The sequence below is a fragment of the Narcine bancroftii genome, chromosome 9, assembly GCF_036971445.1.
Source record: "Narcine bancroftii isolate sNarBan1 chromosome 9, sNarBan1.hap1, whole genome shotgun sequence".
Lineage (NCBI taxonomy): Eukaryota > Metazoa > Chordata > Chondrichthyes > Torpediniformes > Narcinidae > Narcine > Narcine bancroftii.
The window spans coordinates 24,765,238-24,790,681 of record NC_091477.1 but is presented as its reverse complement, the minus strand read 5'-3'; the positions used below and the strand labels follow the sequence as shown (position 1 = coordinate 24,790,681).

At 37.7% G+C, this 25,444-nt stretch overlaps 1 protein-coding gene across 4 annotated transcripts in view; it reads left to right on the top strand.

Moving 5' to 3' along the window:
- LOC138743318 (polypeptide N-acetylgalactosaminyltransferase 10-like) overlaps window positions 1–17,652 on the top strand; it is a 73,986-nt gene extending 56,334 nt beyond the window's left edge. For 3 of the 4 annotated variants that reach the window (XM_069898471.1, XM_069898472.1, XM_069898473.1), the window contains 5 exons: window positions 1,966–2,073; window positions 5,100–5,321; window positions 7,136–7,252; window positions 7,668–7,817; window positions 14,965–17,652. In XM_069898471.1, the coding sequence (XP_069754572.1) occupies window positions 1,966–2,073; window positions 5,100–5,321; window positions 7,136–7,252; window positions 7,668–7,817; window positions 14,965–15,129 (762 nt within the window). In that variant the 3' untranslated portion in view covers window positions 15,130–17,652. Of the gene's footprint in view, window positions 1–1,965; window positions 2,074–5,099; window positions 5,322–7,135; window positions 7,253–7,667; window positions 7,818–11,263; window positions 11,297–11,842; window positions 11,877–14,964 lie in introns of all 4 variants that reach the window. The other variant, XR_011344813.1, reaches the window with a different exon arrangement.
- Window positions 17,653–25,444: the final 7,792 nt, after the last annotated feature.

The following is a 25,444-nucleotide window of genomic DNA, read 5'->3' as shown; positions in this document are numbered from 1 at the left end:
TGGCCCTCAAACTAATCATGGGGGAACATTATAATTCACCTTTGTTCTATCTGATAAAGAACAATTCACCTTTGGCCAATTGCTTAGCCAAGTTTTTATCCATGATATCAACGTTCCTTTGATAAGTTATGTTTTTTTCTCTCTCTAGAAAAGTTGGTGGTGTCTTTAAAATTGTCTGTGGATCTGATGTGTAAAGATATTTCCACTCACTGGGGAGAGGCCAATTATAGAATTACCAAAATCTTGAATAGGGATTTACACAGAAGTTTATGTTTGCAGACAGTTAAAATGTGGAAATGCCAAAACATGGTACAGTTGGTGTTTTTGAGGAAGTATCTGAGACAAAAAGGAATAAGAATATGCTAATTTATTTATTGCTGGGGTGTGGGGATTTTTGGTATTTATGCCCATCCTTAACTGGCCCCAGTTTGAAGATTGTTGGTATTAACTACATTGAACAGGCCTGGAATCATAGAAAGGCTAAAATATGTAAGAATCGTAGGTTTCCTTCCCCCAAGCATAGTTAGTAAAACCAGATGGATATTTGCTGTAAACCAGTAGTTTCATGGAAATCATTATTAACTAACTTGAGATTTATATAATTACTTCTGTTTTGGGATCTGAATTTATCTCTGGATTAAAAATCCAATCCTCTGGATCCAGTTCAATAACTTAACCATTATGCCACTGAACCCCAAGAATTAGATGACATAGAGGGGTAGATAGCAGGAATATTTTATTGGAAGAAGAGGGCAAAAATTTAAGATGCTTTAGAAGAGATTTTTTTTAACACAGAGTTTAGACATCTGACTGCTTGTCAAGCTGCTAAAGGAATTGGTTGAAGCTGGTACAATCATAGCACTGGACAGACATGAATAGCCAAGGTGGAAAAAAAACTAATGATTCAATACAGGCAAATGGAATTAATATAGATGGGTGGAATAGCAGCATGAATGTGGTGGGCTGAAGGAGCTTTTTCTGTGTTGTATGATTCAGACAATGATACATGTGGAACTTAAAGACCTACCTAATGGAAACCTGTTTTTATACTGTAAAGTATATGTAGCTACCTGATAACTTATTGAAATAGATGGTTATAAAAAAAAAGCTATAAAGAGCTTTCCAAGATTGTAAAGGCCTGAGATCTGTATGAACTTGCTCTAGTGTGGTTAAATTTTCCAATATCTGTATTGCAGTGTATCAATTAAATTGTTGATTTTGATTTCCTGGTTTGCCTTTTACACTTGTTTTCCCTATGGATTAACATCTGAGCCAAGTGATGCAGTTATGTAATATACACTTTGTGTTTATATTTTATGATTAAGTATAATTTAAGGACGAAGTTGAATGAAAGGCAACAGTGGAAGCATTACAGATTCAGTTAACACATTTCCTACATTTCCTACTCTCCTTAACAGTCTTCCAATTGAACGTATGCAGCAACTGCTTTTGGAATCATAAAGGCTTTCAGATTACTGACTTGTGTGTAATTTCTAACACTACCAATGTAGTTGGAGCCTTCCCATTATGCTATATCCCTTCCCATTACACTACATCCTCTGACCTAGTGTCTGGATTTGTCCCTGGCAGTGAGAACTTTATGCAATGCACATTTTCAAGTTTTAATCCTTATCTGTTCTCTCCTACGCTTCTCATTTTATACCTTAATTTTCTACAATGTCCTGAATCTTCTCTTCCTCCACTCATCTTTTTCTTTGTGAATAATCATTGAAATATTGTTGATCATATAATTTACAAATGAGAATAAGTTAATTCTATGGGTTAATCTTGTTAACCTTCATCTTTCAGTATAAACTCATCTAAAGACCATGTTTTGCCTTTCCACTGTGGGTGTCGGAGTTGTTGAATTGGTTAGTCAGATCACGTTTGAAGGTTTGCACTATGCATATTAACTTCACCTTAGCAAATTATTAATTTTAATTGTTTTTGTGGATGGGGTTCTAGGTGTGGATGTGTGGTGGAAAGATGGAAGACATTCCTTGCTCCAGAGTAGGTCACATCTACAGAAAATACGTTCCTTACACCTTTCCAGGTGGAGGTGGTTTGCCTAGAGTAAGTGATTTATCTTTACATTATTACATTTTTAAAGTTTTAGATGCAGGGTAAATATTCTTGCCCAAAAGTCGGGCCCTAAATGTTAAATGTTTTAACAACATATGCATTTGCTTATTGATTAAATATATAATTTAATGGAAGAATTTAGAAATGCAATGCAAAATAGAAAATAATTTCCTGTTGTCAGGAGGCTCAAAGTCAGCAATGAGTTATCAAATTAACTTTTATGTTCAATGAAATACACTAACCCCCCCCCAGAATCTGACACCTATGGGGATTAGTAGATGCTGGATAAGTGAATTTGCCAGTTGCTTGAGATTGCATGTTGCATGATTGACAAACTAACCACTAGGGGGTGCCAATTTTAACTTCTGTATTTTTTAAACCTATTTATTTTTGTGATCTTTTTTCTGGTTGCTTGAGGCTGCCAGCTGCTTGAATTCTGGATAACAAGGATTTTATTGTATGGCTGAGTGTTAGCATGAATATTAATTCCATTTAGCATAATGGAAAAGTAGCTAAGTGTGTATCTGTGTAGGGAGAATAGGAAGAAAGATGGGAAAGTCAGAGTTTTAGCAAGGGGATTTTAAATGTGAATGTTTGCTATTAATCAACAAAATTTTAATGATTGGGTTTAAGAGAAAAAAATAGAGAAGCTTCTTGGGGATGGGGGAGAAAAATGTTAGAATTTTTTTTTTCAAAAGTAGTAGCAAGTACTGTAATTTCCTGCATCAATCTGCACATGAGATTATGACATAAGAACTAAGACCAGGAGTAGGTCATATGACCGCTAGAGCCTATTCTACTAGAAGTGATCACAGTCACCCTCAACTGCCCTGTCATCTAAATTTGAATCTTGGCCTTGAATGTGCAACCAAGAGGACTTTCAGCTGTTTATGAAGTTTAATTAGAGAAGTGGAATTAACATTAAAATGAGAGGAAACATTAATGGCCTTTATCCCCATTTGTTGAAACAAAATGATCTCATAATGTTAAGATTATACATCAGGAATGTTGAAAAAATAGGATACAAGGAACTCAAAACTGATAGTTGGTTTTACTCCCATGATTTTCTCACTATTTTTGTTGTTGATAGTATACCTTTCAAAATTTGCTTTATTTTTTTGCTCAACTTTTCCTGAGTATGTCTTTAATTTGCAGTGAATTTACAAGTTCAAACACCAACCATGAAAATACACATTGTTTTACTATTGCTACAAATGGCAGCTTTCTATTTGTCCTGAAAACAAATGACCAATTTACAGATTGCTTCTGATTTACTGTCTATATGACTAAGAAGTGGAAACAAAAGATATTTTTGTGTTTTTTTTTATATAGTCATCTTGACTTGTAAGATCCTATTGAATCAATAAGGAAAGATCTTTTGATCTTGCACTACTCTGCATTTCAATTTGGCTCGAATGAAGTGTAATAGGATAAGGCATGCAAAGTCCTCAAGATATGTCACCAGCAAATGGTGTTTTGTTGTAAATTTTATTTTCCATTTGCATCAATACAAGTACAATATTTATTTATATCATGAAACATCGATGCAAAAAGAATGCATAATTTCATATTTCCTCCCCTCGCTCTCCCCAAAAAGGTAGAAAAGATAGAAGAAAAGAAATAAAGCCTAGCTGATAATCATATAACCGCTTGATTAATTAAATTTAAATTTACATAGTGTTCTTAAATCTTGAATTAACTAAGGTAAGTTGGAGCGGGTGTGGCGAACGCTGGAGATGAAGTCATCAAATTTTTCTGGTTGATTCCACAAATTATACATTATTTTCTCTAATGGTATACAATGTTATAGTTCTATTTGCCATTTATTGCTGAATATTGCTGAGGGGGGGGGAGGGGGGAGGGGGGGAGGGGGGAGGGAGGGGGGAGGGAGGGGGAGGGGGGGGAGGGGGGGAGGGGGAGGGGGAGGGGGGGAGGGGGGGAGGGGGAGGGGGAGGGGGAGGGGGAGGGGGGGGGATTTAAGAAGTGTCTAGATGAGCAATTAAATAGCTTAGGCATTACTGCCAAGTACAGTAATATGACAAGGTAGGCTGACTGGCCAGTTTCCATACTGTATGACTCTGGACAGAATGAGAAAATATTATACTGTACCTAATGAAGAAAATCTGAGCAATTTGCAACTAATTAACAGTTGTGTATGATAAGTTGTGTCCATAATGGTTCTTTATGTAAATAAGTAGAGCAATTTAACAGAAAAGATGAAAATGGCACTAATAGAAATAAAGGGATATAATTTACAGCCATGTGGTTGCAAAATTATCAGAGTTGAACACTAAATATTCAAGAATACAATTTTTAGAAGATTTAAGCAAAGTGGGAAAAGAGACTGGGTTGCCTTGATGTTAATTGAATCAAGGTGATCTAAGAACAAAAAATAAATAGGCCAAAGTGACAATTAGAGTTAGAAAATGAATGAGAGGTTTCTCCAGAAAATGACCCAGAGCATGGTACAACACAGAACATTTCAGACACGTTTAAGGTGAGCACTACATTCCTCTTAATATAAATGGCTGAATGAGCAATATTGTTCCATGGATTTTTCTATGGCCAATAAAATGAGGCACATTTGAGGGATTTTGGAATATAACCTGCTATGCATTTTAGTTTTTGAGATAGATGACAGGAGAAACAGATTTATCATGATTGCATGCACTCCGCACGATTGCTAATTCAAAGAAATAAAAACTGAAACTTGACATTCAGGATGTTCACAGGCTGACAAATTATTTTCACCAAAGGAAACTGGCTGCAGTTGCTGGAAATCCTGAAACAACACAGAAAATGTTCAGCAGGTCAGGTAGGATCTCTGAAGAGAAAATCATTGTGAGCAAAGCCATGGGTATGAAACATTAACTCAATCTTTTAATACAGATATTGCCTGATCTGCTGGGTGTTTTTCTACCTTTTTCTGTTTTGTTTTAGAATCTACACAAAATATTTTCCAAATAAACTGTTTGCAAATAGTGGATCTTTTCATAGATGTTCTGTTTGATTTACAGAATTTGAAAAGAGTTGCTGAAGTTTGGATGGATGAATATGCTGAGTACCTTTATCAGCGAAGACCAGAATTCAGACATATATCTGCTGGTGATGTGAATCAACAGAAAGGACTGCGTAATTCTCTTAATTGCAAAAGCTTTAAGTGGTTCATGACTGAAGTGGCATGGGATTTGCCAAAATACTATCCACCAGTAGAACCTCCAGCTAGTGCCTGGGGAGAGGTTAGTTTGGAAATTAAAAGTAATGATATGTTCACATTTGTCTAACTGAGAGAGTCGGCAAGTGTGCTCAAGTATGAAATTCCACATGGCCTCTCCAACTGAATCTTTTGTTCTAATAAGTGTAAAGTTTACAAGTATACAAGGAAAAAAAAATTAGCAGTGGTCCCGCTGGTGCAGACCTGGGGACACTTTCCCCACGGGGTCCTACTGGCCATTTCTACAACCGATGACTCTGTATAGATTTTAAATGGCCTGTTAAAGGAGCCTACAGTGTTTAATTTAAAATTCTGTGACCGCACATCTGGTCCCAAGATGGTAGCAGCCTTGAGGGTTTCAGACTCTGGGGAAACTCAGGACTGGCACAGGGGACCAGAAAACAGGGAGACCACCCCCTCTTTGAGAAGGAGAAGCAGAGGAGATGACCCTATGGGACAGTAACCATGGTGGCAGACAAGCAAGGGGCTCTGTGTCGAGGGACACAGGTGGTGGGCACTTGGCACTTTGAGGCAAGGAATCCATGCAGGCTGCTAGCAGCTTGTGGTTAAAGGACTCACACCAGGCTGTGGACTGCTGGGTCTGGCTTGAGATTGAGTAAAGGCGAACTAGGTATCGGAACCGGGATGCAAGAGGATACCAAGGTTGGGATGGGCACCTGAGGGACCTTGGGTGCTGAAGGCTTCCTGATTGTGTCAGAGGTTTGGATTTGGAGCTCTAGTTGGTGATGGTTCAGACTGAAGTCTGTGTAACTGTGGAGGTTGCAGGATCTCTGGAGGCAAATCCATGGACACTCAGTGATTCTGGGGGGACTTTCTTTTGGTTCTCTTTCTCTGACTGTAAGGGGAACCTGGAAATTTCTGGTGATGGTGACTATTTTTGTCTGCTTTACAGAAGACTAAATCCAATTTGTGCAAAATTACATCAGTTTTATTACATGTCAGTAAAAGAATCATGAATCTTGAATAAATTCAGCTTACACTGCTATAGAAGAAATGTTTAACATGAAATGATGACAAGGCCAGCAACAACACATCAATATAGCAAACCATTAAAAGATTAAATAAACATTTACCGCTGATGGGCATTCAAATCTTGTATAAATAATATGATTATGTGGCTAGACAGTGAAATCTATCATGCAGCAAATGTGAAATAGTATTTGGTTGTTTTCCAAGGATAAGGAGTATTTAAGGAATGGTTGATGAGTTAAGAGGGGGAAAGAATATATGTCTTTTAGAAGGGTATTTCTTGTTGAATGAAATTATTTTCTCAATGGATGAGAATTGAGCTAAAATGAAGAATAAAGGTACAGTTGCAAACCTAATTCTGGCAAAGATGGTAATTGTTCCGATGTTCAATTACCTGGCCACATGGAAGGAGTTAAACTATTAAACATTCAAAAATAAATAGTTAACCAGAACACATAAATTTAAACAATCTTGAGGTGAAATGTAAAAATTATCAGTGAACAATCAAGATATAAATATGTAGAAACATTGGAATAAAGAGGTGGGCATAACCATGTTGTTATTAGTATATTTTTCCTAATCTGCATGGAAGAACAGTGTATGATAGTGAAATGTGTTTTTTTTTCTATGCATTGTTTTCATTATTGGTTAGTAACCATCGAAAGGAGAGAGGTCATGTGACATCACAGGACATTTAAGTCTGCTTTATGACATTCTACAATTCTCCTTGTGAGAACCTCAGAAACCAGAAAAAATATAATTTTAAACTAATTTCTGATTCATATGAAATCCTCTTGTAATAATTTTAAAAGTATATTTGTAATTCCCACAAATCATATTTTTTGTAAGATTCGCAATGTTGGAACCGGTCTGTGTGTGGACAGTAAACATGGATCTTCTGGCTCACAGCTGAAACTAGATGTCTGTGTCAAAGATAGTGGAGATGGACCTTGGTCTCATGAACAGGCAAGTATTTCAAATACATACAGCTTGAAGAGCAGATGAAAATAACATTTACTATATTAACTAATGTATTATCTTTATTCAACTCTCTTTCCTGCTGCTTAAGTCCTGTTTGCTGCTCTTTGCCTTTTCATTGTTGCTTCGCTCTCATTTTGTGGATGAATTGAACTATAGGGTAACAATGTACATGATAGAAGTCACTAAGATTTCCCAACTACATTTGTGATTACTTTTGTGAGGAAAATGTGTTGTCCTTGTCTCCTTTTCCAAACCTGATTACATGTGCCTCCGCCTTTTCTATGAGGTCCATTCCCTATCTTGGCAATCATAGTGTAAGCTTTGTATTCACAGCAAGAGCAATTTGTCATTTTTGGTTTTAAATGTTAGTAATTTTGTAAACATTTCTGAGCACTCTCAGATATTCACATTGGGTTGGCGTGAAGATATTCGTCCTGGAGATTTCCTGCATGCTAGAAAATATTGTTTTGACGCAATTTCACAAAACAGCCAAGTAACATTATTTGACTGCCATGGAATGAAAGGAAACCAACTGTGGAAGTATAAAAAGGTGAGCGATACAATTTAATAGATAGGAGGGTCAAACAAAAAGTAATGTGTGCAAGAAAAGAGAATTCACGGTGTCTTCCCCAGTCATCTTAATTTTCAAGCTTCTTCCATCTGAATTGATTGACAGTTCAGGAATTATGGTTTAGCATTCAGCTCTATTAAGTTAAGAATAAGTAAATTTACTGTTCATTATAACTTCAGCTGAAAATCATAAATGTTATTGAAATATTTAAGATGATTATCTCAAGCATTGGTATACCCATAGAACTATAATTTCTTGAGGGTTGTGCTTCTTATTTAACTCAAAATCCTTTTAAATGACCGCAGTTCACAATTGAAAATAAGTAATAACATTTTGAGGGTCGGACTGGTCAGGTTAGATTACAGGATGTACAGTAATGTAGATTGTTGCTCAATTCTCAGTTATCACAATCAGTATCGATAACTTGTATTTTTGGATCTATATAATTCAATCATGTTTTGAATTGTCTGTGAGGGTTTTGCGATTCATAGTCCCAAATGTTGTATCGTGAAGTGGAAATTGCCTGTTCACATCTGCACCCAATGGAGGAGCAAGCAGGTAGCAATGAGGAGCACATGTCACGGGAACACAGAGACTCTTATTAAACAGCTGGAGCAACCACCTGATAAAATATAACCTGTCAGCTTTGTCAATGACCACCTCTCCATGAGTACTTACATTATCCTCATCACTTAGGGTGGCCATTCCAAAGGAGGACCTGGTCATAGATTACCATATATATAAATTTAAATTAAACGGCATTGCATAAACAACAAATGCAAACACACTATATAGATGTGAGTGTCTTTGTGTGTGTATAAGAGAGAGAGAGAGAGGGAAAGAGTAATACATGTTAACCTGTGACCAGGTCCTCCTTTGGAATGGCCATCCTGCCTCAGAACCCAAGAAACTAGCGAATAAGTAATCTTTGACACAGAAAAAGAGCTGAATTTAACAATCGAAAGTTAGATTGGAAAGTAGGTTGTGAAGAGGATAGAATCAGGCTGCACAGTAACCAAGATTGTTATGTGATTGTTGGTGGTGGACGACAAAATAAGCAATACAAAATTATTTCATTTGGTGTAAAAAATAAAGCAGAATGTTTACGAGGAGTTGAAATTCATGTGAATAAGTATGCATAGAATTTTGCTATGCTTTAAACACTCATCACAGAAAATTAACTTGCAAATAGCAAGTAATTAAGGAGTCAAATTACATGTTGGCCTATTGCAACAGGATTGAAATACAAAGGTAAGGAAGCCCTAAGTGAGAACATACTGGAGTACATTGCTGATTTTAAGTTGTTTTATTAAGGATGGATATTCTTGCCTTGGAGAGGATCTACCTGGGGTTCATGAGACTGATTGCTAAGATTAGAAAGATAGGCTACAAGTAGAGATTGAATAGAATTGGTTTTTACTCTCCATTTTGGAAAAATTAAATGTGTAAAATTTTTTTGAGGATTTGGAGACAAAGGGTGCACAGTTGGAACTGGCCAGTTAGGACTTGGATTAGGAGAAATGTTCTTGTGTTCTGAATGCTTGATCAGTATTTATTTATGATGTGGTAACAGCCCGTGTCTTGGGCCAACACAGGAAATGGCCGTTGAACGTGGTGACTGGCAAAACATCATGCGGGCTGTAACGCTGGTTTCCATAGGCCACCGGCAGAGTGGTGAATCTGGCCAATCACCGCTGGTGGATCGCAGGGGGCCCAATTAGGGCCCAGGCATGCGAGGTAACCAATTGGTAGCTGGGCCGCCTAAGACACGCCCCAGTGGTGACGCGGCCAACCTGACTATAAAAGGCAGAGCTGCCACTGAATAAACTCAGTGTCGAGTACACTCTACTGGTATGTGTGTCTTTCTTCTCCTGTGGATTCGAGCTACAGCCTTAGGACTATAACAGAGAGCTATAACCTAGCTGTAGCTATAGCAACTTCATTACAGTGACGACCCCAACTGGTCCAAATGGCGCTTTGGACTTGAAGATGGAAGACCAACCTGTGCTCAACGTAGCGTTGAAGCTCCACGGCTTCTGGACATCGCAACCACGGGTGTGGTTCCAGCAAGCCGACACACTACAACCATATGGTCAGCACCCTCAATCAGAACATCACAGCCTGCATTATCCTCCAGCAGCCCTCGGAACAAGGAAGGTGTGTGGCCATCAAACAGCTGTTATCCCACAACTTTGGGATCTCAAAGCGCAAGTGTGCTGCCTGACTGTTGCATATCAATGGTTTGGGGGGGGATAGGACCTTTTTCGCCCTTATGCTCGCTCTCAATGATGGCCACATCTCCTGCCTGCTGTTCCAGCAGATCTTCCTTGAGAGGCTGTCTGAGGACATCTGGCTGCTCATTGTGGAGGAAGACTTCGATAACTCCAGGAAGGTGGCTGCCTTTCTGTTTGTCTATCAAATTATTTAATAAAAATGAAAAGTTGCCATTGGGTGAATGTGGAGCTTTAAAAACAATCAATTAAAATGTCTCAAGTGAGAATAAAAATTGTTTTTCAAGGATCCATAAATGGGTTATATGGTTATATGATGCACTTAATTTGCAGCCATACAGAACAGTGTAGAGTTCTTTAATCCAGTGTTTTGCTTTGTAACTTTTTAAGTGATTCAAACAAAGACAATGGAACACACAAGGAAAAAGGCCTAGATTTTCCTGTGTTTTGTGGAAGTCTTGTACCCACTGGGCTAGCTTTACCAGCCATTTCCCAGCTTCATTCCAATGTCGCCTAAAGAATCCAACACAAATTAGGATAATGCTGAATGATCTGGCATTTGGAAAGGCAAAGTTGTATTTGGATCCTGTGTCATATATAATTGGGGACTATGAGAAGAACGAGTTGGGGTTGAAGGAGGAGATACATCGCCATTTTTTTTAGTGTTTATGTATGGTTTAATGTGTTTTAATTACAGTATATATAATTACAGTGAAACCTCTGGTATCTGGCACCTATGGGGATTGGTAGATGCTGGATAAGTGAATTGCTTGAGATTGCGTGTTGCGTGATTGGTGAACTAACCACTAGGGGGCGCCAATTCTAAACATATTTTTTGCCTACTGCTCAGCCCAACTGCAGGCTTTAAATGGCCTATTAACATACCGATGGTGGCTTATTTTAAATTAATATTAATAATAATAAAATTACTGGGTAATTATGTGAATTAGCATATTAAATGTGCCTAGTTGCACCAATCCACTGGTCAGCGGTATTTGCCAGACATGGGATAGTCTTATACAGTGAGTACAGTTCAAAACCTACATTTTAGGTGGAAATTCAAGGAGTCATCTTACACAGTCACCTTGTATGCCGGCATATACGGTATTTATTTTCCACAAAGTTTTTGCTGGTTGATTGAACCAGATAATGGGGATTTTACTATTGTTTCTTTCTTGTCTTTATAAAATTCAGAAACATTGAAAAAATTGGAAAGCAAGCAATGCTGTAAGTGGTATTTTGTTGCCTGTCAGAGACATCTATGTAGCAAGCAATTTTGTGAACTGTCCTTATGGTTAACTCCAATTACTCTATTAGGATGCTTGAAGACTTGAAACCACTCTACTGCTGAGGGCTTTGCGTAGTTGTTTGACTACCTGGGGCAGCAAGATCAGTCTCCCAGATCCTGAGCAATATGTCAGTGTTAGTAAAATCCAGGCCATCAATGCTGACATATTTACAAGGGAAGGAATTTATCTTTGAAGTACTTCCTATCCAGTCTACATTTATTTCTAACAATAATTATACACTTTTCAACCTATTAGGTCATTGCTAACAAAATTCTGAAATAATCATAAATTTGTTCACTCGGTATCTGCTTTAAGCAAAGATTGTTTTATTTTTATTTATGAATGTTGAAGTTATCATGAGGTAACATCATACTAGCAAAGTACTTATATGATGCAACTGGTATGTATAGCTTTGGATTTTATACGGTCTTTGTAGGAAACTGACCTGAGATTCTTTTTCACCTCATGGTATTTCATAATCCAGATACTAAGAATCCATAATGTGGAGATATTTGCTTGTAAGTACTCAACTTTACACTAAGTGGTGCAATTTGCTAATGACATAGAACAGTTACAATCTTGTGTTTAGAAGTAGGCCATCATCCCTGAACTGGCTTATTCGCTAAATTTCTCAGAAATTAATTGGATATCTGAATGCTCATGGAATTATTCATGTTTTTACCTATAAAATGGCTGAACATCCATATTAGAAAATCTCTCTTGCATTTTTGCACCACATCAAAGTGTTGCTGGCATTTTTAATTCATAGTTAAAACTGCCCAAGTTCATTTCCAACAGGAATGTACCATGGAATTAAAGTTTAGATTTTTATGTTACTGTTTAGATTATATTTTAGATTACTTAAATGTCCAAAGAAATAGCAGGCATGTTTGTGCAAACCAATTTTCCAAATCAAAATTCAGTTCACACACCAATTTTTTAAAAAAGTAATAAACGTACTAATAGATCTTGATTGTGGAAGACAATAATTAAGGTGTGCAAGGATCTGTGTTCCCCCTAGTTTTTCTTAGGAAAAGCTGATGACTAAAGGGAAGAGAGGACAGAATAGATCAACTAATGTTAACCTTGCATGAAAAAATATGGGATGCTACTGTTACATTTACACTTTGATTTTTTTCCAAAAATGCATTTCTATTCTGTCCTCTCTTCCCTTTAGTTTAGACACAGATTTTCCTGAGAAACTCTAGATAGGAACATGTCCTAAGCCTCTTGCCAAATTCATGATAATGTTGTAGAGTTGGAATCAGAATAAGAATTTATTGTCATGAATAAGTCATGAAATTCATTGTGCATGAAAATTCAAAGGCAGAGTCTTTGGTTCATTGATCATTCAGGAATCTAATGGCAGTGGGGAAGAAACTGTCCTTGAGCCGCTGAGTGCTCATCTTTAGGCTCCTGAACCTTTTTGCCATTGCCTCTTATAGATATCCTGTTGGAGTGAAGTCTAGTGCCCGTGACGTTGGAGGCTGAGTTAACAACCCTCTGGAGTTTGTTCTCGTCCTGAGTGCTGGCACTTTTGTACCAGACTGTGATGCAACCAGCCAAAATGCCCTCCATGATACACCTGTAGAAGTTTTTGAAAGAGTTTTCGGTGACATACTTAATCTCCTCAAACACTTCACAGTACAGCGGCTGGCGAGTCTTTTTCGTGGTTGCATTGATATGGAAGCTCCAGGACATATCCTTGGAGATGTTGACACCCAAGAATTTGAAGTTCTTGACCCTCTCCACTACTGAGCCCTCAATGAGGACTGGATCGTGTTCTCCTGACTTTCTCTTGAAGTCCACTATCATATCTTTGGTTTTGTTAATGTTGAATGCAAGATTATTGGTGTGACACCACTCAATGAGCTGGTCTAGCTCCCTCCTGTACACTTCGTCATTACCATTTGTGATTCTGCCGACAACTGTGGTGTCATTGACAAATTTGTAGATAGCATTGGAATTGTGCCCTGGCCACACAGTCATGCATATATAGGGTAGAGCAGTAGGCTAAGCTTGCATCCTTGAGGTATGCTTGTGTTAATAGTCAGTGAGGAGGAGACTGTGTACTGACTGTGGTCTTCCAATGAGGAAGTCAAGGATCCAGTTACAGAGAGTGGGTGCAGAGACCCAGGGTTTGGAGCTTGTTGACCAGCACTGAGGAAATAATGGTGTTGAAGGCTGAGCTGTAATCGATGAAAGCAGCCTTATGTATGAGTTGTTTTCGAGGGATCCAGAGCTGAGAGGAGAGCCAGCGAAACTTTGTCTGCTGTGGAGCGAATGTGATGAGTTGTGCGTGCGGGCATTTAATTTCCTAAAGTTTCCTTAGGAAATCACTCTGCCAAATATTTCCATATTTTAAGAAAATTTAACCAACTAGTGTTTTTGTATATTTTTGTTATTTTCAGTGATTTTAAACTCCAGTTATTTGCAGATGGAGAATTTGAATTTAAAAATGTTCTTTTGGTATTCCTTTTTCAGATGTATTATTTATTATGCTAAATTTATATACTGTATGTGGTAATATTTTTGAAGCAATTTTGTAACAAATTTAATTTTAAAATGCTGTGGAATTCACTGGTTCAAGGAAGATGTTCACCTGGCTTGCTGCCTGGAAATAGCAGCTGTGGTCTTCACATGTCCATAGACTGAAAGCAGAGGAACTCCGCTGAAGTGAACTGGACTCCAGTGGTGAGCCTAATTGTCAGCAAAACTTCCGGGGGCACATTGGGGAAGATCTCCCCTGAAATGTTCCCAAATGCTTTGAGAAATGGCAAAACTCTTGCTCACCTCTTAGCCTTGCTGGATGTCAAGATCTGAGAGTAATCTAATAGTTCCTAATTTAAGTAGGTATATAAAAAAAACTATTCATTGTAGTAAGAGCACCCCTTTTCTTATTTCTCGTGTGATGTACTATCCCTATTGAAAATCAAAGACTATGATTCTATGCCAAATCGATTATATGCCAAATCTAATTGACAGTGTTCAATAGGCACTTCTTTGTTCAGTGTAACTACAGGGGGCTCTGTGTAAAATGGAATTTAGCTGCTGGAATTTCAATGGAGTCTAGAAATGGAGTGATTTGAAAGTTCAAACTTTGGATTCTACCAATCTTGACCAAATGTGATTGAATTTCTGAGAAAACAGCAAAAATCACATCTTTATATTCTGTGATAGGGAAATGAGTGATCAGAAAAGTCAAGGATAAATTTCATCTAAGATTAAAAAAACTGCATTGAGGTAGCTTTTCTTTCTCCCACATTTGGTTTTCAATGCAGAATCAAATTTCTGATATACGATATATTTTTCTGCCCATCCCACCACAATCTCCCTCCAGAAGGTATAGTTTGGTGGATTATTTTTATAATTGTTAAGACAATTTTATCCATAATATTAAGACCTGTTTCTGATTCCAATTTGGAATAAAAGAGACCCATCCAGGAACTGTAACTCTCGGCTCTGGATTTTATTCCTCTACGGCAAGTTATTATAAGAAACAAAGATTAAGCATGTTGAAAAGAGCAACTTGTATAGGTGTGTAATAGGTTTAATATTGCTGGTACATAAATTCATTCTAATATTTTGTTTTAACCTGTCTCCTAGGGCAAGATTTTGTACCATCCAGTGAGTAATGGTTGTATGGACTGTAGCGAAAAAGACAAAAACATTTTTATGAACATTTGTAATCCCTCATCTCCCACTCAACAATGGATATTTGAAAATATAAATACAACAGTTTTGGAAAAAATGAACATCAAAGACTTGTGATTTTACTCAAAGCATTGATGTGTACTCATCTTTTTAAATTAAGAATGTTTTTATGAAGTTTTTCTAGCTAAATCCAGGTTAAAAATCATAATAATGGTGTTTTGGAAGGTTTAATCTCAGGAGAGAACAGGTGGAGGTAGATCTTTATTAATGGTGATATCAGGCACTTTTGCTGTGGACCAGTGCTTGTATGATGACATATTAAAACTTGAGCTAATTTGTAGTGCCTTGCAAGGGAAAAACAGAAGTTATTCTTGAGACAATGAATCACGCACTGGCAATTAGCTGTCTGATTATTTAATGATTTATTTTCTCAGTTGATTAAAATGAGTTATAATTTTGTAAAATCATGTTAGCAATTATTTAAATTAACCAATGTCATTTTAAAGCAAGCAATAGTATGAAATCTAATTAATATTAATTTCAAATATTTTCCTAACTGATAAAAAAGCTATCTGATTTTTCCCAACACCACGAGTATGCAATGATTTCAAAAATCAGTTGATATTACTTTATCTACAATTTAATTTAATTACCCTAATTCCCAGAGATATTTTTGATAGAGCGCTATTGAAATTAATTTGAATAATGTAAATGTGAGATGGTGCCGACTTGATTGTGAATTTCTGGGAGAAAGGCTTCAAATCAAATGAGTAATTACATGTAGATACCAATATTTCATTTTTTAATATTCTGATTTGAAGTCTACTTAGTCCTTTTACTTTGCACTTTAACTTTTTTATGTTACCAATCTTGATGGTGGAAATGACAATAATTAAGGTGTGTAAGGATCTATATTCATTGCCAGTAACAAAATTTCATTGATCCCAGAGTGATAACTGCCTTGTTTTAGATGTCAACAGTTAAGCACAATATTGCTTTCTTTTAAAGAAACTACTAATCAGCAATGGAGAACATTGTTTATCTTATGTCTATGCACAAGATTACTTCTAATCTATTCAAGATCAGGTTGTCATTAGATGTTGGGGAAATGCGAGAGGAATAACATAATTTATTAATCAACTATATTTTCTGTGGTCAATGCTTTGGGGAAATTATTTCTATTGAAAACATAATTATGATTTATTTCAAACTCCTTTTACATTTTTGTGGGTTCTTCCAAAGAAGTTATGCTGCTTTCATAAGTCAATGAAAATTTAAGAAAGCTGTAGATGCTGGAAACCTTAAACAAAATGGCAGAAATACTCAGCAGGTCAGGCCACATCTGTGGCAAGAGGAACGAGGTCAGTGCTTCGGGTTGGAGATACTTCATCAAAACTGCGTCAGTCTAAAATTGGAGGTGATATGTTTAAGGAGAAGGGGAAAAGATTTAAAAGGAACATGAGGGGTGACTTTTTTTATATAGTGTGGTGCATATATGGAATGAATTGACAAAGGAAGTGGTAGAGATGGATAGAATTATGATATTTAAAAGACATTTGGAGAGGTATGTGGATAGGAAAAGGTAAGAGGGATATGGATCATGAGTTGGCAAATGAGACTAATTGAGATAGGAAACTTGATTGGCATGGATGAATTCAGTCAAAGGACCTATTTCTGTGCTCTGTGAATCTATTCTCAATTTCATAATAGAAACTGATAAATTGATTATAAATATCTATGCCCATAGTTCAACACATGAAGCTCCTCCCACCATATTTCTCATTGCCTAATAAGATGGCATGTTCTCATTCAGCAATACAGTAATGTTAGTTGTCTTATCCGTGGCAAGACACAGCTCAGGCTGTGACATTTATGATCAAAGCCAGTATTTATTATTCACCCCCAATTACAATTAAGAAGGTAGTAAACCATATATTTGAATTGGTGCAGTTTTCGGTGAAGATACTTCCACAATGCAGGATTTTTGACCCAATTTTAAATTGTCTTTACTCTTCTAAAAGCATTTATGACACCTATTTTTGGAGTTCCTGACCTGCAATAATTTTTTTCAAAAATCTAAACTTGGTTGATTCTGCCATAGGGGTAAGAGTTTAAAAGTTGTGGAAGTGATTGTGCCCTTATCTTGGCTTTTATAAATGTTATTAGCATGTATATTTTTCATAAAGATAATTTTATGTGAGCAGGATGTAAATGTAAGCTTTTAGTCTATTGTGGGGGAGAATGCTTTTCTGAAAAATCCAGAATTCAGTTATTTCATGTACCAAATACACATGTAAAATACCTGTTATGTACATATAAAGACCCATAATCTTGTACAATTATTGAGAGAATTTGTAAATATGGCAGTTTTGCTCAAAAATGTATATTTGAAATGAAATGTTCATAAGAGACCGGAATAGAATTTATGGAAGAGCTGTGGGATTTATTCTTCAGAAGTAACATCTAATAACTTTTTTTTGTCTCTGTTCAACTGAAACGCTGTTGATGGTTTGATGGTTCTAAAACATGCTATTTAAAATGTTTTTCAAAATATTTTTCCATTTAGTCATTTTGTTGTTGGTTTGTAATCCTTCATGGAAGGTGACACAAATTGTACCATTAAATGAAACTCTTATTTCAGTTTGATCTTTTGCTTTTCTCAAAAAGAACATGTGTATATTTAGTAAAAACCCACTATGATGTGTCACACCACATTGCTGATATGGTTTTGGACATAGTTAGGGTTATGCACACTGTGTCCAGAAGAGTTTGATAAAATGCTTGGATTTGCCTATGACATTTGGAGCGTGGAGAATGTTAATAATTTCAACATGTTTAAATTTATCTGATACAAGAAGATTAATTGCCACAGAAAGAAGAATCAAATATTGTTCCTCTTAAACTCGAGTCGATTCAAAGTCTAGCATTATTATTGTAAGACTGATAGCTAGATACCCACTTGGGGGCTGTGGGAATCCATGGGGGGTGGGGGGAGGGGAACCTCATAGAGGGAATTATATAAAAAAAAACAACCCATTTTATTAAAAAGTCTGCTGGAATTCAGAATCTCTCATACTGTTTAATACCTGTGCACTTTACAGTGATCTGAAAGGGTAAATGACAGTGAAAATTAATTGCCTGTGAAAACATTTACTATCATACTTTCCTCAGTGCATCGGGAGAAGTTTGATGGAGCTTGGAGGGTAAGGAGATCGTGGACCTATTTATCTTCCCAATTTGTAGGTTTTGCAAATGAGACTCTTGGAGTTTGCCAAGGTGGAATAACGGAAGAATTCAGCCACTGAAGTTGGAATTTGAGGGCCAAACCCATCGGGACCATTGCCTGAAGAGGGCGCACAAAATCAGTGAACCAGTGCGGACTCGAAAGGCCAACATGGCCTGTTTCCGCTCCGTAAATGGTGATATGGTTATATTGATAAGCATGGTTTGTAGATTGCCCAAATCCATCAATTGAGAATCCAGTGTTTTTATCTTTATGAAAAATAATAAAAGTAGCTCATTGTTTTATTTCATGAGTTGGTACAACTATATTCCATAATTAAATAATTGCCCCTAAACCATGGGAATATTATAACTTCATGTATCCCTGTAGGTTTTGGGTGATTCAATAGAGGTCTAAGATTATAAGAGACATAATTTTTTTTCCCCAGGGCAAGATCAGCAAACACTAGAGGGCATCTGTACAAGGTGAGGGCAGGAAATGGGTAGGTGTTATTCAGAGTAGTGGGTGGCTACAGTGTATTGCCAGGGGTGGTGGTGGAGGCTGTTGCAATTGGGACATTTAAAAGACTTGTGGACAAGCACATGGATGCAAGAAAAATAGAGTTTATGGTGTGAGATATGGAAGGTTTAGTTTGTTGAGTAGGTTTACGTAGGTCAGCGCAATCTCAGCTTAGTATGTGATGTCCTATATTTGATCTTTGATGTCTTTCAATGTCTTTCCTCAAATAATTCTGTAACCTGGAACTCTACATTTTGATTTGAGAATTAAAGGAATGACTAAACCACAATCAGGATGAAGAGTTGTGAAGTCTGTGACTTGACAATTTGCAGCCCAAGACAACTTCTGCACATCCTTTTGTATTCCCAAGATATTTCACCTCTTTTATACCCTCATATTCTATTTACACTCATTTAATAAGCTGCTACATACTTGAAGCTTTGAATACACTTCCAATCAAGATATAAATATTCTACAAACCTTTCTTTTCACTATCTTCAGTCTTCACATTTGGGCAGAAAACCTTGACCTTGGAACAGGAATTATGATTTGGAGTTTCATTAAATACAAAGCCAAATCAAGTGTTAAGTACTAGTATTTGGTATTTCCCCTTTTGCATGTAATAATACCCCATGGATTGATTGATTGTTGTTGAAATTTATAGCCAGCATTCTTCAGCCGTGTAACGACAGAGGAACCAAGAAACCAAATATTATGGATATAATAATCCGCGTCTTAGATCATAGATGTCTCTTCCTACTATGAAGGAAATCTACAACACTTGATGTAGGCGAAAGGCAATAAACATTGTGAAGGACTCCACACACCCCTCATGTAAACTGTTCTCCTTTCTGCCATCTGGAAGGAGGTAATAATAGCAATTGGGCCCTAAGGTCCAGATTGACCAACAGCTTTTCCCTCAAGCCATCATGTGGATAGTGTACCATGGATTTTTACTGTATACGTCTTAATATTAACTTCTATTCTTGTATTTATGTAAATATGCTCTATGGTCCTGGAGAAACACTATCTCGTCTATCGTGCAAGCATGGTAAGAACGATAAATAAAGGTGACCTGATATCCTTTCCAAAATAAGTCATGAAATTGAACTGAAGGCATTTCATTTTGCTGACCTTTCACCATCATAGGTTTGTAAAGTTAATGGTGACTATTCACAATGAGTGAAACTGGCAACTTTTTTTATAGATTAACATTAATGTCACTTAAATAAAAATGCTACACCAATGGTAATGTGAAACTACAAGACAAAAAATATTGAGAGTGAAAAATGGCAAAACCACCAAAAATTTGTTCTCTACCACACTATTTAAGAAAATCAAGTATTTAAATACATTTTCAAAGCTTTTGTAACTAAGCGCTTCATCTTATGGTTTTGTGTCAGACTGCACATCTGAAAGCCAGCATGGGAAAAGTTCCTGCATCTGAGTTCAGGAAAGAAAGAAGCCACTCTCCAGATTTCATCATAATGTTTCCCAGCTGTTGACTCCATCAGCATCTTTGCCACATCACTAAACCAGACTCTTCACAACTTTGGCAACACAAAGATGAGCTGCAACCATTATATCCATATCATTTATAAGATAACCTAACAACACCTCCAAAATATATTTTTCTCCTTTATGCTTCAACTCCTATTTTCCAAGTTTTGACTTCCAGATACGACATTTCTAATGCACTGTGAGCTCTTCTTCATTATATCTTTTGTAAATCCAAGGTCATTCAAACCTTAACCTTGTCCATCATCATTTTCATGCTGACTGGCCAACTGGCTTAACTTTAAAATCAATACTCTTTATAATCATTCTATTGCCTCCTCCTACCCTGCAACCCACTAGCCCAACATCTTACTGAAGTCTTTATATTCCTCCTGGCTTCTTCGTCATCCCCAGTACTGGTGGCCATCAAATATACAGCTAGAAACAAGAAAGTAATGAAACACTTTCAACAGGAAGTTACAGAAACCTGGGGCATGCAGAAATAAATTATTTTAGTGAAATGTAACGTGTGAAACAAAGGTTCTTCAGAAATGATATCTGAAATATGCTTGGAACCGTAGCTATAACCACAGAATCAGGCTAAGAATTGCAGAATAATAGTGAATATGGCCATGAACCATAAAGACATGCCACTTGTTTTCATTTACTCATTTTTCAAGAGTTAGATATAATTGTCGGAGGCCAACACTCACTGCCTCTCTCTAATACCCTTGAGCTGTTTTATGATCTAATTTCAGAGGAAGATTTAAGGATCAACCACATTGGTGAATCTGGAGTCACATTTCAGCCAAATCAATTAAGAATCCTTTACTTCCTCTCCCAATGGATATTAATTAAACATGAGATTTTATGACAATCTGAACATTCTATCTTAATAATTATATTTTTTTAAATTCTAAATATTAATTGAATATAAATTTCATGGCTGCCATGTGGGATTTGAAATAAAAACAGAAAATGGTGGAAATACTTGGCAGATAAAGCAGAAGCTATGATAGGGAAGGCTCCAAGGGCTGGGTGGCCTGGTCCTATTGATTATGTTCTTACATTCTTCATTGGGTTGTAAAACTACATGAAGCTACAAATAAAAGTCTAATATTTAAATGTTGGTAATGTTGTGGCTCTACAACTCCCAGGAGGCATCGAACTGACCGTGTGACAACAGTGCGTGATGACATCAGCACGTGTTGAATGCATAATTCTGGCTTTTAAAAGGTTGATGGGTGATTCACTCTAGAAACACCTCATGTGGTTATTTCGTCATGTCCACTCCAATTCCAGTGGCCACAATTGGTGATCCCGAGAGTCCAAAAATGTATATTTAGACAAATATGGACTCTGCACCTTTCTGGACAGCTGAGCCGGAACTGTGGTTTCAATAGGCTGAAGCACAATTTAACCTTCGCAAAGTTGAACCGTACACCACTCTTTATTACCATCTTGTCAGTACCGTGGTCCAGGCTGTTGCTAAGAGGGTTGGCAAGTTCCTATGGAATTCACCACATACCAGCAAATATGAGGCTTTAAAAGCACTTTTATTACATGTATATAGTATGTCCCGTAGGGAAAGGGCAGCCAAACTACTACATTTCGATGGGTTGGGAGATCGCGCCACTTCAGAACTAATGGTAGCTGGCGAAAGTCCCAATATGTTTTCGAGCAGCTCTTTTTAGGGTGAATGCCAAATGATATTAGGCTCTTGTCATCCAAGTGTTCATTGGAAGACCCAAGGGTCATAGTGGCAGAGGCAAACATTCTATAGCAGGCTAAAGCACAGCAAAGAAAGACAAGTCTGCACAACCAACCCCTCCGATATTGACCCATGTTACACTCTAGTGCTCTTATCATATCACTCCCTACAAGCAGGCAATCACTCCCTACAAGCAAGCACCCTGTGAACACCTTGTCTTGGTGTTATTACCACAGGGTTGGGGAGTAAATGCCCACAAGTGCCTTCCACCTTGCCCATTTGCAGGAAACACCCAGGCCAATTGCCAGTAAGAGCCGCGGCAATTGGCAAGAAACCTTCAAGCCAACTGTTTGTAAAATTTCTGGGAATGGTAAATTTTTACTGTCGGTTTCTTCCAGGAGCAGCTCATATCATGAAGCCTCTTTTGTCTGGAAACGCCAGAACCATTCATTGGAGTGAAGAGGAAAACAATGCCTTCTTGAAGACTAAAGATTTGCTGACTCATGCCACTATGCTCACCTACCCAGTTTTAAATTCAGTCACCACCCTTTCTACAGTATGGTCATAGGAGGTGCACTTCATAGATATGTCAACGGGCAATGGAAACTGTCAGCATTCTTCAGCCGCCAGCTTTGTGAAGCAGAGAAGAAATACAGTGCTTTTGATAAGAAGCTTTTGGCCATTTACTTGTCTATTCAACACTTCTGTTATTTTTTGGAGGGGAGAGATTTTACTATGTACATTGGCTACATTTACATTTTCCAAAGTTGAAGAGCCCTGATCAGCTCAACAACGCCAATTATCATTAATTTCAGAATTCTCCACAGAAATACTATACATTTCTGGAAGACTATGTTGTAGCTGATGCACTTTCCCTGCTCTGCTCCACTTGAGGTTTCACCTGTAGATCAAGATATGGCCGTGGTTCAAGAACATGACCCTGAGACAAATGCTTATCGGACTGCAATCATGAACCTGCAATCGAAAGATGACCAGTTGAAGTTAATGGCAAACTACTCCTCTGTGATATATCAACGGGACACCCATGGCCAGTAGTTCCAGCATCATGGAAATGTTGAATATTTGATTCTGTGCAGGGTCTATCTACCGTTTGTATGGTTTCGGACAGGATCGTGTGGCACGGTCTTAAAAAAGAGATTACACAACTGGCGAGGTCCTGCATTGCCTGCCAGAAAGCAAATGTTCAGCGGCATACTAAGGCACCACTGCAGTCCTTCCCAGCAGTTACTCAGCGTTTTGCTCATGTCCACATGGACATCGTTGGTCCGCTTCCTGTTTCAAGAGGATACCGTTAGGTTTTTACAGTAAAAGACGGGTTTACATGGTGACCTACGGTAGATGCTACTACAGACACTTGTGCTTGGGTGTTTCTCAGTTCCTGGGTGTCTCATTTTGGTTTACCAGCACATGTTACTTCCGCTAGAGGACCACGATTTACTTCCTTGCTGTGGACAGTCTTGTCTCGCTTGCTCTGTACAACAATTCATCACATGAATACCTATCATCCACAGGCCAATGGAATGGTGGAAAGACAGACAAACCTTCCTGCCACTTCTCAGGGGGATGGGGTGTGTAACAGTGCTATGGCAGTACTACAACTCCCAGGAAGCATTGAACCAGCCATGTAATGTCAGTGCGTGATGACATCGGTGTGTGTTGAGCGCATGATTCAGGCTTTTAAAAGGTTGCGCGGGTGATGAAGAGTAAATTCATTTGATTTACTCTAGAAACGCCTTGTGTGGTTATTTTGTCATGTCCACTGTGATTCCAGTGGCCACAGGTACACATATTCACATAGCTAAAAACCTGTTGGATTCAGAAATCCAATTTGAATGTTATGATACTGTGATCGTTATAAAGAACTTGCTATCAATGAACCATGATTGGAAATTTAGTATTCTAGCTTTACAAACTTTAGAAATGACATGAAAGTTGGAAAAGATGAGAGCAGCAAAAGGATGGAGAAGTTTTCCATAGCTCCCTAAAGTTTTGTCTTTCAAATACAAAATTGGTAATGTCTCTCCAATGATTAATGAATGAGAAAACAGGGTTGTGAACTGCACAAGTAACTGAAATCAATCACTGTAAACTACATATTTGTGAAAGGTACAACATTTCAGACCATCCAGTTTGTGCCAATACACAGCTAAACAATATGGTTAAATGTTTGGTAGATTTTGCCTCAGGGTAGTTTGAACTGAAGATTGAGGAAACAATATTTTTAGTTTAGACACCACACTTTAGAAAAACTGAGAACTGATTGATAATAAAGCTCAACAGAAATGTTTTTAAAGACTGATTGCATAATTTTGTGTGAAGGGTAAACTATTTGATTACAAGAATAAATGTCCTTCTCTCACTTCCTTAAAGACATTATTAAATACCATATTTTCACTCATATAATGTGCACATGCATATAACATGCACGTGTATATTATGCACAGGAAATTTTAAATAAAAATATTTTCGTATTGCGTGCACGCATATAATACATTAGTATTCCTGTCCAGCACCTTCATAAAATATCCTATAAAAATCACAAAAAAAACCAAAGCAACATATGCGTAGATAACATTATCAACCTGTATAGCTATCACCTGCATTTGGTCTGACCTAATCAGTATAAAAGGCCCCTGAATTTAGTGCTACCTTTGAGATCCAGAAAACTGGTAGTTTTCACAATGAGAGGAATTAAATACACTGCTAACTTCAAACTGAAATTTGTTATCAGAACAGAAATAACTGGCAACAGAGAGGCAGCAAGAGAGTTCAATGTTGCCAAATCATCTGTTCGTGAATGGAGGAAAGAGAAAGATGAGCTTGAGAAGATGAATCCACAAAAATGCACTAATTGGATATGATAAGGGATGAGGTAAGGTTTTATTATGTTTGTGCAAAAGGAGAAGGAATGGAAAGACAGATAGGGAAAGGTGATGGGGAAGGGGGCGGGGTTAATGAAAACCAGAGAAGTCCATATTAATGCTATCTGGAGAGTGACCAGTCAGAAGGTGAGGTGTTGTTGCTCCAATTCCATGGGTGGTCTCAATCTGGTAGTGCTTGAAACCATTGGACAGACATGCCAGCGAGGGAATGAGATGGAGAATTGAAATGGGTGGCCACTGGGAGGTCAACGCTATTGCAGTGGACAGAGTCGAGGTGATCTTCCAGTCTGTATCCAGCCTCTCCGATGTAAAGGAGACTACAATGGAAGCACCGGACACCGTAGATGACTCCTGCAGATTCACCAGTGAAATGTTGCTTCACTTGGAAGGACTGTTTGGGCCCTGAATGGTGGTGTTGGTGCAAATGGAGCATTTCCTGCAGTCACGGGGGGGGGGGGGGGTAGGTACCAATGGGATGATTGGTGGGGAGGGAGGAGGAGACAAGGGCATCGCAGAGGGTGTGATCCCTGTGGAAGGCAGAACGGGGAGTGATGCCCCATCAATAACTCCAAAAGACTG